This window comes from Calidris pugnax, unplaced genomic scaffold (genome assembly GCF_001431845.1).
Source record: "Calidris pugnax isolate Ruff unplaced genomic scaffold, ASM143184v1 scaffold38, whole genome shotgun sequence".
Lineage (NCBI taxonomy): Eukaryota > Metazoa > Chordata > Aves > Charadriiformes > Scolopacidae > Calidris > Calidris pugnax.
The window spans coordinates 3,517,008-3,529,165 of NW_015090995.1; the positions used below are offsets into that span (position 1 = coordinate 3,517,008).

Below are 12,158 nucleotides of genomic sequence, written 5' to 3' on the forward strand. Positions count from 1 at the left end.
CCCGCAAGCGGCTCAAGCCGCTGCGCACCGTGGTGGCCTGGAGGGGCAGGGCGGAGTGGGACCAGGTGATGGTGGGGCTGTACTGCGGGGACAGCCGGCTGCAGCAGGAAGCGCTGGACCGCGTCTCGGCCTGGAAGAGCCGGTAGGGGCCGCGCACGGCGGGCAGGCAGCGCGCTGCGGCCCTGAGGCGGCCCTCCGTCCCAGGCCGCTCCTCCCCGCTCCCCCTATCTGGAGCCCCGTGGGGCTGCCGGGACCCCGGCCGCGGCTCCCCGGTGCTGCTCCGGGGTCGGGGTGGTGGTGTGGAGATCGGCGGTGCTGCCCCTCACGGGGCGCCATCATCCCTCAGCGGGCCCGGGGCGTGTGGGTGATGGCAGAGGTGGGCCCAGCTTCACGGGGTGGGGGGGTTTCTGCAGGCAGTGCTGCAGGGAGCCGCTCCAGAGCCCACAAATCACTGTAATCTGGTTCTACTGCCCCAGCTGCAGCCGTACACAAGAGCAGTCTAGGTATCTTGTATCATATATGTGCACAGGGTATCACGAAGTACTCCTTTAACGTAGGCTTGGGAGTAGCCATATAATCACTGCTCAAAATAAAAGCCTTCTGTAAAGATGCTGTCTTTCTGCCTACTATAACCTGTTTCTTAGGCTATTGTGACTCACAGAGCATGAAAAGTAGCCAGCAAGCTAGCATTTTTGCAGACGAAGTGTATTCTTGTGCATCTGCTCACCTATTTTTGCTTTAACTGTAGGTATGGCCCCAAAATGCCTCTTGCAGTGGATTGCACCGCTGAACTGATCCGTTGCAAGGTCCTGGATTCGTCTGGCAAACTGAAGTCGCATGAGCTCATCCTTTCTTACGGGCTGGCTCTTGTAAGGTAGGGCTCGAAGGCTGGTGTGCTGTAAGAGAAAGACCTGGACCGAAAGCATTATTCAGCTGTCTGATTTCATTCTGGGACCACTGTGTGGTACAGCGTGTGGGGGGTTTGTCTCTGGGGTTCCAAGTTTCTTGACGTCTCATTTGAAAGTCATTTATCTTTTCTGTAACCTGTATGCAGGTTTGTCAACTTGATCACAGAAAGGAAACAGAAAATGGTCAGCATTCCTCTGAGACAATTAGCCAAAGAGGTAAATATTTTTAATAAGAGTTACTCAATAACTTATGTATATACAGAAAGCGTGTGTATTGTTTATTAACAACATTGGGTGAAGGGAATTGTGGGGGATGTCATTCTTTTGTAACCAAAGTAATAGATATGGATGCCATTTCTTTCCAGCTGCAAAGTTTTGAAGAGTCTTGATTTAACTAAATCTAAAACTTTGTTCTTTAAAGTCAGATGAGGAGTGACAAAGTCCCACTTGACATATACACCACACAGATTTGTTTGTTAGCTATTGAGATATGGAAAAAAAGAGCTAAATCTATGGTTTATCAATTCTAGTCTTTCACAAACTAAGTTATACATAAAAAGCACTTAATCACAGTTGCAGGCATTTTCATCTCGTGTCCTGCCTGAGGTAAGCTTGTCCACTTCTGCGTGGAGGAGGGAAGGTTCAAGGTGTAATTGTCATAGAAGGACCAGCTTGAATCCTTTTATTGCCAGCTGCACCGAGCATCGGATCTGGGTCTGAAAGCAAGATTTGAAAGTGAAGAACAGACAGTATTTGAGACTCTCCTATATATGGGTAGTCTGGGGCCCCTAAGTGAGAATGGTGAATTGTTTTTTCAATTTTTTTTCTTGTTTTTTAAGAAACATGCTGCTTACTTTTTAAAACTGATCAAGCTTAAAAATAGAGGTCTTGCTTAGTTAAAGTTAGTTGTCCTTAGGAAAACTAAAAAAAATTGCGTGAGTGTGTATGATTTGAGTATTATATATGATAGTTAGTTGTCCTTAGGAAAGTTGAAAAAAATTGCACGAGTGTGTATGATTTGAGTATTATATATGATACGATTTGTATCTTTGATACATAAACTGTCATCCAGAATGTTTCATTTAGATATAATTTAACTGCTGCTTGGTATCTCATTAAATTACACATAGCACCTCTGTCTTAAAAGACATCTGCTGTTGCAAGTAATGTTAAAGAACTTAAACTGTAAAATCCCAAATTTGTATGGGTCCTGGGCCACAGGAGGAGTGGGATTGGAGGTGGGGGGGATCTCAGCCCACCCTTGAAGTGGGAAGCTGGGGGGCTGCAGTGCAGGAGTGGCCTAGAAGAGGCCGTTCCCACACCCAGGTGGAGGTCCTGGGTTGTGGCATGATACGGTGGGAGCTGTGGGGTAATGCTGGTGGCTGTTCTTCCAGGTGGATATCCCCATCTGGGTTGTGGATCTCCGTCACGAGCTGACCCACGGGAAGCTGCCACGGCTGGCTCTGTGCCGCAAGGGTGAGTGCTGCTGGGGGGGGTGGCATTGGGAGGGCCCGGCCTGAGGTGTGCTGGGGTGGCAACACCAGAGCCGTAGCCCTTGAGGGGAGCACCCTCTCTCCATTTCTGGGGCCCTGCAAGGTCACACTGGCCCGGAGAGCTGTGGTGTGAGACACCAGGAGGGTTTGTCGCTGCCCTGTGGGGCTGGCTGAACTGTGTCCAGTGGCTCCAGTCTGTGGTGCATTGCAGGGCAGATGTTTGGAGACTTTCCTTCCCCTGAAAGTTTCAGTCCCCTGTTCAGTTTTGGGCCCCTCACTACAGGAAGGACATTGAAGTGCTGGAGCGTGCCCAGAGGAGAGCCACCAAGCTGGTGAGAGGTCTAGAGAACAAGTCATACAAGGAGAGGCTGAGGGAACTGGGCATGTTTAGTTTGGAGAAGAGCAGGCTGAGGGGAGACCTCATTGCCCTCTACAACTACCTGAAAGGAGGGTATAGAGAAGTGGGTGTTGGCCTCTTCTCCCAAGGGAATAATGACAGGAGCAGAGGAAATGGTCTAAAGTTGTGGCAGGGGAGGTTTAGATTAGCTATTAGGAAGAATTCCTTTACTGAGAGGGTGGTCAGGCACTGGAACAGCCTGCCCAGGGAGTCACCATCCCTGGAGGGATTTAAGAAACATGTAGACATGGCTCTTCAGGGCATGCTGTAGTGCCCGAGATTGTTGGTTTGTGGGTGGGTGTAATGCGATGGAGTGTTGTGTGTGTTGTTGGGGGTTTTTTTGGTTGGCTTTTTTGGTGTGGTTTTTTTTTTTGTGGTTGGACTCGATCTCAGAGGTCCCTTCCAACCATGATGATTCTGTGATTCTGTGAAAAAAATACTGGAAACAGTAGTTGGGCCCTCTTGCTTCTTTACAGCACAGGAAGTTCATCTCAGGGAAAGAGGTAGATGCTTTTCCTGATGGTTTAGGGATACCTGAGAGTCTTAAATTCCATTTAGGGAGAAATGCAGTAGGTACTGCCAGCCTTAATGAATGACCAGCTCAAGGGATTCCTGGGAATTTTGGGTTAAGCACTGAGGAGCCAGTTAAATAACCTTCAGCAGGAGTGAGTTGAGTTGTGAAATAGTGATGGGAGTAAATGGGGTTTCTTTCCATTCTATCTAATGTATGCCTAGTGTAGTGTCTGCACAAAAAATTAATGCTATTGTTATAGACACTATGTTGGTCAGGGTGATACTCAATAATTGACTCATTTTCTCATCAGGACGCCACTGCTGGGACTTAGTTTGTGCTTAAATTTGGCTTAGCTTGAGCATGGTGCAGCACTATAGCAGTGTGCAATATTTCTTGTTGCCAAAGACAGTGGGTGGGTGTTACCAGGCCTGTGATACTGGGTTGTGGGGTTCTTTTGTTGTGTTTTTTATTGATTTTATTTTTTTTAACTGGTTCACCTTTTCATTAATGGAGTTGTATGTGATTTCAGGGTTCATAACTTGCTGATAGTGTTTGTTTTCACAATGCAATTTAGCAATGTGCCATCTATATTTATTTTTTTTTTAATAATAAGGAAAACCTCACTGAGAAGAGAATGTTTTCTCTTTCCCCTTAGGCTGTGATGTTGTGCTGGACTGGCTACGAAAGACGTATTGGAGCCGTCAGCTGGGCAATAATTTATGTGAAGAAAACGAGGATGAGGATGAGGACGAGGAGCAGGAAGGGGTGGAAGAAAATGCAGAGTTGGACAATGATACGTGGGAGATTCGAACCCCACAGCATGAGGCCTGTCAGAAACACAAGGAATTCCATGGTAAGTGTCCCTAAGGACAATGGCAGATACAAGGGAGCAGATATGTCCCATACTAAAGAAGGCAGTTTAAAAGTGTCATTTTCTAGCCCTGACAATGCATAAAGGTATACCTTCAGCTCAGGGTTTGGGATTTCTCTTTGGTGGATTCTTGGGGTGACTGACTTTTTTAGTATTAGTTCACTGCAAGTATAAGGAGTACAAATCCACATCAGAACAGGAACAGCCTACGGGAACAATTCCTTTTCTAAACTGATCTGTTTAGGGATTTTTTTGGAGCTGTCTGGATTTATGCAACTTTCCTGTGTTTGGACACTGCTAGTGATAAAATACTGAACTCTTGGTTCAACCTCACTTGATAAAATTTATATTGCTGGACAAGTCAGAGAGCTGTAAGAGTCTTTGGAGTGTTGTCTGAATCAGAATTTAGGACCTCATTTGATTGATGTCTTCCTTGATTGTATATTCAGCAGAACTAAGCAGCTTGCCCAAATACAAAATTCCCTTATATAGTTGATCCATTCCCTGTTTAAACTATATTTTTGCATTTATTTCTAGAAAAAGTCAGAGATGTGCTGATATCCTACAAGAATGAGCAGTTTCGGGTAAGTGCAGTCTGATCATCAGCAACTTGGGTTCTTCTAATTTCCTGCTTGGGGCAATAATTATGTCTTACAGAACCATAGAATTATAGAATGGTTTGGGTTGGAAAGGACCTTAAAGATCATCCAGTTCCAACCCCCTGCCCTGGGCAGGGACACCTCCCACCAGACCAGGTTGCTCAAAGCCCCCTCCAACCTGGCCTTGAACCCCTCCAGGGATGGGGCATCCACAGCTTCTCTGGGCAACGTGTTTCCGTGTCTCACCACCCTCACAGAAAAGGATTCCTTCCTGATATCTAATCTAATTCTACCCTCTTTCAGTTTAAAATCTTCTCTTCATTCTTGCCCAAACTGAAGAACTGGTGCTCTTGGCCAGGCCTCATTTGAAATACCTGAGTGCTGGCACAACTAGTTGCTGTGCAGGAGTTTATTTCATAAAACTGCAGGGATCCCTTTTTTTTTCTCCCTGTAGTGTCCTCCCACATTTAGAATCTCTCCAGAAGTGTCAGTGATGGTTTCTAACGTGAACACTTTGTTCATGTCTATAAATGAGATATGTACTTGTCTTCCTTGTCTGTGTGGATAGTGCTCAGGTTTTTTTTGTTCATCCCAGTGTCTCTGGAAACCAGGACCTGTCATTCAGAGGTCATCAGCCCATGTTTTCTATCATCCATTGTGTATTTTTGCAGTGGCCCAGTGGCTGAGGTGCTGCAGTTCAGATCTGTGAATAATTTGCCCCAGAAATCTCTCTCTGCTCAGCTTCCCTTTCTTAATAATGGGATAATTCTTAAGGATGTGTTGAGAACTGAGTTACAGACTCTCTAAAACATCTTTGGATGTGACCTCACCTACATATTGGTTACTGGGGAGTTTTTATTTCAATTAATATCATTAGGGGTAAAGGAGAAAGTGTGCTAACATTCCAATGGCATTTTGATCTACTGTATGCTTAATATGACTGGCAAGACCTTGTCCTGAGTAGATGTGCTCATCCCCACCCCACATGTGGAGTTAATGATTCAAAACGAGCCTATCCTGGTTTGTGCTGAAGTGTCAGGAAGAGCAAAGTTTTGAACCAGAATGAGGATGCCAGGACTGTGACTCCTTGGAGCTGCTGCCTTTTTAGTTCAGGCTTTGTCCAAGTATGACATGGCTTATATTAATTGTTAATATACCCCGAGGAAGAGGAACTTCTGTGAGTTTTTAGAAATGCTGTTGACAAAGTTCATATGGCACGTGCATCTCTTCGTGTCAGTGTCTTTCTGTTGGCCGTTGGAGCATATTATCCATTAATGCTTAGATTTTTCCTTCCCTCAGGTTATGCAGAGTGTGCAGTCTGTTTCGAAGTCTCGAGAGCTGTCGGCCGATTCCTCTTCAGAAGTGGACTGGATTTTGGCTCAGATCAAAGACCTGATGCAAGAGAACAGGTACATCTCTGATAAGGAGCTGAGGGTGCAGGGCTGGGCCTGTAGACCTGTTGCACTACCTTTTAATGTTTAACTGATCATAGAGACAGCAATTGGTTGATTTCTTAAACGTCTCTGAGGATTGAGTTGTTAATCTGTGTTAATGAGTAATGTTTACTGTGATGGTCTCTGAAATGTTGTCCCTAATTTAGCTCTGCTGCCCCCAGGGCGTGTCAGCATCTTCAGTGTCTTCAAAAGCTCTCCAACAACCTTGTGTAGACTTCGATTTCATAGTAACCTTTAGAGTTCTTCAAAATTGTAGGGCAATGCTTGGCCTCTTCTATACTTTCGATTACTACAGGGCCTCTAGGACCCACTGTGTTGAGACACAAAACACTGTCAGTTTTCTGAGAGCTTTGGACGTCCAGCCCCATAACTTAGATAAGGGTATGAAGCTCAGGTGTTGGATGTGGCCTAAAGAAGCTTCAGACAGGGCAAGAATCTGTGAAAAACAGCATCACAGGATCCTTTATTCCAACAGAACAGTCTGATGGTATAGTATACATCTAAACATGAGGAGGAGCTTCTTTACTTTTAGGGTGGCCGAGCATTGGAACAGGCTGCCCAGGGAGGTGGTGGAGTGTCTGTCTCTGGAGACATTCAAAACCCACCTGGACATACTCCTGTGCAACCTGCTCTGGATGGACCTGCTTTGGCAGGGGGTTGGATGAGATGATCTCCAGAGGTCCCTTCCAACCCCATGTCATTCTGTGATTCCGAGATCTCTAGGGTATCTGTCATTTCTTAAGTAAACAAATGTGGTAGTAACTCTTTCATAAGAACTTTATCTTCACTGCATTGTGCTACATTGAATAAGATTTATTTTAATGGTTTCCTTAAGCATAGGCTTTAATAAGACAAAGAAGACAAAGGAAGAAGCTGGTTTCTATGACTAAAAATATGGGTTTTTTCTGTCTTGTGAGTTTAGTTTCTGTTAGCTGTTTCATGGTTTCCTGAGTGACTCCTAATGATCAGGCAACGTCATTAAAATAGCTGCTCTGATATGTGGGGAAATCCCCTGCTTATAGCAGCCAGGGATGGGGACTGTTTCACAACTCTCAGCTTGCAAAACTAACAAAGAGCCAAACCCTTCAGCAGTGGTGCTACTGCAGAGAGATTTTGCAATTGCTTTTAGCTGCTTTCTGTGTTCACTGTTTGGAGATAAGTTTTGGCAAGAATGTTTTTATTTATATACACGTGTGTGTGTATATATATATTATTTCCAGGAAGTACTGGTTCCTCAGTTTCAGATTTTAGGCCAAACTTGTGGAGCAGAAATATACGTTTCTCAATCAGAACATCTTTGGCAGTGAGTTTCCAACCTTTATTCCTTTTACTTTACAGGTTCTTTTGCTTCTTTAAGTAGAAGTAGCTCCAGAGAACTGGGTGCCAGGTTACATACTGCTGGTTTTGGTACTAATATTTCTCCTGGGGACTTTCCTTTTCCTTTATCAGGACACAGAGAGCAGTGAGACAAGGGACTTGATTGACATCTTTCTTCACAGCTGAATAGGTGACCCTTAACCTGTGCTTTCTTCATTCTTCACAACTCAAAACCAAGTGCTGAGCGTGGCTCTGGTGCTGGGTACTGCTTGAGGTGGGGTGGTGGTTTCCAGGTTCCTGGGCAAAATCCAGTTGTGCATCATCACGTGGTAGCTCGTCGTGGGTTTTGTTGCACTTCTGCAATGCTCGCTGTGAAGTACCTGAAATAATAGTGATGTAATGGAATTGTTTCATCAGAGTGACAGTCCAGGCTCCGCTCCACAGTTACTGTTTCAATATGAGGCAATAGTCATTGGAACCCTATTTTAGCAGGTATTGAAGTATAGTCATTTTCCACTGACTGTTGTTATACCAAAGAGCTACTCTAGCCATTCTCAATCTCCATTTCTGTTTCGAGCAATGGAGGCCAGATGCTGCCGTGCTTCCTCTGTTTTAAGCCTTCTTTATGCCTATTTTCCTCATTTGAATCCTGCAGGGTGAAAATTGTTTGCTTGAAAATCAATTTAAGACTTAAAAAAATAATAAAAATTCACATCTTGAACTTTCCTGAAGTGTCCTTTCTGCAGACCAGCTATTTAAAACAAACAAACCAACCTACAAGCATACAGTTATTAGTTTGGGTTTTTTCCCTTTCTTTTTTCCTGCAGCAAGAACGTGTATATATTATAGCAGAGGCTGAAACTGGCACTGCAAGGAGATTACTACCTTTGCTACACTTTTAGGAACACCTGACTCTGTGAATGTTGAGCTGGATGGGAGGGAAAGGAAAAAATCCCACCAATCACTTGTCTCTTGCCATCTTCTTGGCAGCCTGCTGATGGAACCATGGTTATTCAGGAACTTTTGGAGTTGGCATCATGCAGACAGGTCTTTGACCCCAAACCCAACTTGCCCTCTTCTTCTGCCTGGATCCTTAAGGGAGAATCTTGATATAATACAGTTATTTGTTTTGCAACATGCAGGTGGCTTAAAGAATCCTATTCCAGGATTCCTTGATATTGTTTAACATTAGAAAGTTGCTTGGATAATACAGTTTTGCTTGAGAGAGAAAACGATTTTTCAATTAATCTGCATTTTCGACTGAAGCTCTCTTCGACTTCCACTGTGTTGCTCATTGCAGGGTAATCAGAGGCTGAAACTGGCACTGCAAGGAGATTACTACCTTTGCTACACTTTTAGGAACACCTGACTCTGTGAATGTTGAGCTGGATGGGAGGGAAAGGAAAAAATCCCACCAATCACTTGTCTCTTGCCATCTTCTTGGCAGCCTGCTGATGGAACCATGGTTATTCAGGAACTTTTGGAGTTGGCATCATGCAGACAGGTCTTTGACCCCAAACCCAACTTGCCCTCTTCTTCTGCCTGGATCCTTAAGGGAGAATCTTGATATAATACAGTTATTTGTTTTGCAACATGCAGGTGGCTTAAAGAATCCTATTCCAGGATTCCTTGGTATTGTTCAACATTAGAAAGTTGCTTGGATAATACAATTTTGCTTGAGAGAGAAAATGATTTTTCAATTAATCTGCATTTTCAACTGAAGCTCTCTTCAACTTCCACTGTGTTGCTCATTGCAGGGTAATAACAGGACAGAGGCCACATTGCATCTCAACAAGTGCTGGGCTAGCTTACATAAAATTACTGTCCTTATGGACAAACGCTAAATCCCAGTAAGAACCAGTTTGAGCTGTCTGAGCATGATGGGCAGTCGGGCAAATCACAAGTGCGTACTTCTTGTGGAGGGGGAGACTGAGGTGGCTTGGAAGCCTCAGAATGGCAGAGCAAACTCTAGGATTTGGCACTCACTCTCATATTTAATCCCTGAGCACCTACTTCATCTCATGCTATTTTTATTCCAGCATCCAGATGTAGCTTTTAAAGAACACAAGCTGTTGTATTTATAGTTAATGGAAGGCTGCGCCCATATCCAGCTTTTTAGAACCACCTACACATTTTCTTTGAGAGCCCAAATTGATTAAAAATAATTCTCTGAAAGGATTCATACATGTACCTTCTGTTTATTAATAATAGCACATTAACTGTATTGAAAATGAGACCTTATGGCACTCTCGTTTGCATTGGTCTTTATATAGCAACGTAAATACGGTGGTAGGGCATGGGGTTTCTCTTAAGTGCAGATTTATATTTCTTTAGAGGGACTTTTCCATTAAATGTTTTTGAGTGAATGGTCACAGATTCTCTTACTCCTTCCGAAACTCAATAAAAGCTCTGCCTTCTCTAACCCTTGCTACCAGTCCATTCTCCACCATGCCATTTCAGAAGATGAATAGTATTGTGCTACCAAAGCGGTGCGAGTGATTGTAATCAACTCACTTTTTTTACTTAAAGCTTGTGGAGTTTCTTTCTTTTTTAAACATATATTTGTGTGTTTACATAAGTGAATGTGGGGGTTCCTGTGCTTTTGAAATACCGAGATATTTCCCTCTGCAGCTCAAGCAGAAAAAGTTCTGGTTCTGTTCCAGTTTGTACAACTGCACGTTCCCTCCCAGTCTAGTGGGTTATATCTAGCCCAAAACTGGTGTACAATTTCAGTGCCTTACAACAAGCTATAGTTCATTGTAGTTCCGGGTATTTGGGTCTCCAGCTTGTTTCAGAACCTTTGCCAAGTAGTGTTTTAATATGTAAAGGAATAAGTGGCATTAATGAGACTCTCTGATTGCTCTAGGGAGACTGTGGCTGAAGCTCTTCTCAGTGATGGCTTTCTCATCCCAAAGACGGACTGTCTGAAGATGCTAAATATCAAGTATGAAGGTTAGTGTTTTGGGCACCACTTAAGTAAAAAGTGCGTAGCTATGTTATGTCCAAATCTGTTCCTTTTTTTTGCTCATTTTATTGAAATCCCTGCATATTTTTCATATATATGGGTCCTTAAACATCTTTTGGCCTCTTCTGTAGACCCCTTTATGCCCATGCTCAGCTATTGCTGTTGCATAAATCTCTTACCATGTAGAATTGCTTTTCAGCACTGAATTCAGCCTGGCCAGAACTTCTTTCGAAGCTTGTATCTCTGCCCTTATATACAGTAGTTGCTGATTTCATGAACTCCAAATCTAAATGGGTTTTTTGAGCCTCGTTCACCAGTTGCATTGTAGTTCTTTGCTGCTGCCCGTGTGTAGAGTTGCATGGATTATCTGCAAGAGAATTAGGTACCTAGAGGCAATGAAAATTAATAATTTTTCTATTTTGCTGGGACCTCTTGGAAACACCAACCAAAGAACTTTCCAAGAAAGATCCTCAAATTTATGTGACTATATTACAGTAGTGTAATTTTAGGAACTTTTTGATCCTATGTTGCTCTGCTCAGTGTGCCTTCTCTTTGCGGTATATTTTTAGGCAGAATAGCGCTTCATTGTGTGTGAAATAAGCTGAAACTGGAAAGGCATTAGCAAAACAGGTAGATTTTCCTGTGGTTTACCATGTGATGAGATCAGGCATTGTATTTTTTGCTTTCACTGAGCTGTTAATTATCAATTTACTGCTTGTTTTACTTTCCTAGCATGAGAAAGTAGTAGTTCCAGGTTCATTGAGGATCCCAGGAAATACCCTCGATCTCAGAAGAAACTACTTTAGTTTGGAAAAAGTATAGCACCCATGGTTCAGAAAAACTTACAAAACAGTGATTTTGGCTTCTCTTTTTATTCTTTTTTATTTTTTTTATTTCACTTCTTACTACAGCAAACAAAGAGGTATGGCAGTTCAAAATTCCTCAGACGTTTTACTGCTTTTGGCAGCCTTTGCTGACAGGCCTCCTTTCCCGAAGTTTTACACAGATCCTAATAGAGAAAATGTTTATGGAGTTGAAGGAATGTTCTGACCCTTCAGAACTCCGGTCTCAGTTCTTGATCAACTGGATTTCTGAGATGCTGACTGGCATTGCCAAAGTGAATGCTGGTGAGTATGCCTGGAATTTCAGCATGTAAAAAAAATATGTAGGAGTTCTCTTCTGTACTGGGAAAACTGGGAGTGTGTAAAAAAAATAATGTAAGAGTTCTCTTCTGTACTGGGAAAACTGGGAGAGTGCTATGGCCTTTAGGTGGAAAGTGCAATAACCTAATTATTACATTTTGTCATGCGAACGTTGAGCTTTTGTTGTTGAATTTCTTACACTTTTCAACCTGCAGCTCACCTGTGTCATGCATTTCTTAGCAAAAAATTGAAATTGTTATTGGCAACTTTGCTGCAGCCTTCTCAAGACAGGAAAAGCCAGTTTCTCCCATGAAAGATCAGGCTCTTATTTTTCCAGATGTTAGTACTTGTAGGAAGTAACAGTAGCAGATAACAAATGAAGGTATTCTATGTAACCTGTTACAAGTTCCTGTTCCCAGTTCTTTCCCCACTTCACAGAATACACAGCCTTTACAAGACACTTGTATAGCCTTGCTGTCCTTTTTCAATCCTATCACA

The 12,158-nt window shown here is 43.3% G+C and overlaps 1 protein-coding gene across 1 annotated transcript in view; it reads left to right on the forward strand.

Annotated features, from left to right (window-relative positions):
• Positions 1 to 6: 6 nt before the first annotated feature.
• The window catches only part of LAS1L (LAS1-like, ribosome biogenesis factor), a 29,503-nt gene continuing 17,351 nt past the window's right edge, over positions 7 to 12,158 (forward strand). The window contains exons 1-9 of the mRNA XM_014955161.1: positions 7 to 142; positions 749 to 874; positions 1,055 to 1,124; positions 2,303 to 2,384; positions 3,968 to 4,165; positions 4,721 to 4,767; positions 6,082 to 6,191; positions 10,420 to 10,505; positions 11,430 to 11,645. Coding sequence (XP_014810647.1) covers positions 69 to 142; positions 749 to 874; positions 1,055 to 1,124; positions 2,303 to 2,384; positions 3,968 to 4,165; positions 4,721 to 4,767; positions 6,082 to 6,191; positions 10,420 to 10,505; positions 11,430 to 11,645 — 1,009 coding nt within the window. The 5' untranslated portion in view covers positions 7 to 68. The remainder of the gene's footprint in view (positions 143 to 748; positions 875 to 1,054; positions 1,125 to 2,302; positions 2,385 to 3,967; positions 4,166 to 4,720; positions 4,768 to 6,081; positions 6,192 to 10,419; positions 10,506 to 11,429; positions 11,646 to 12,158) is intronic.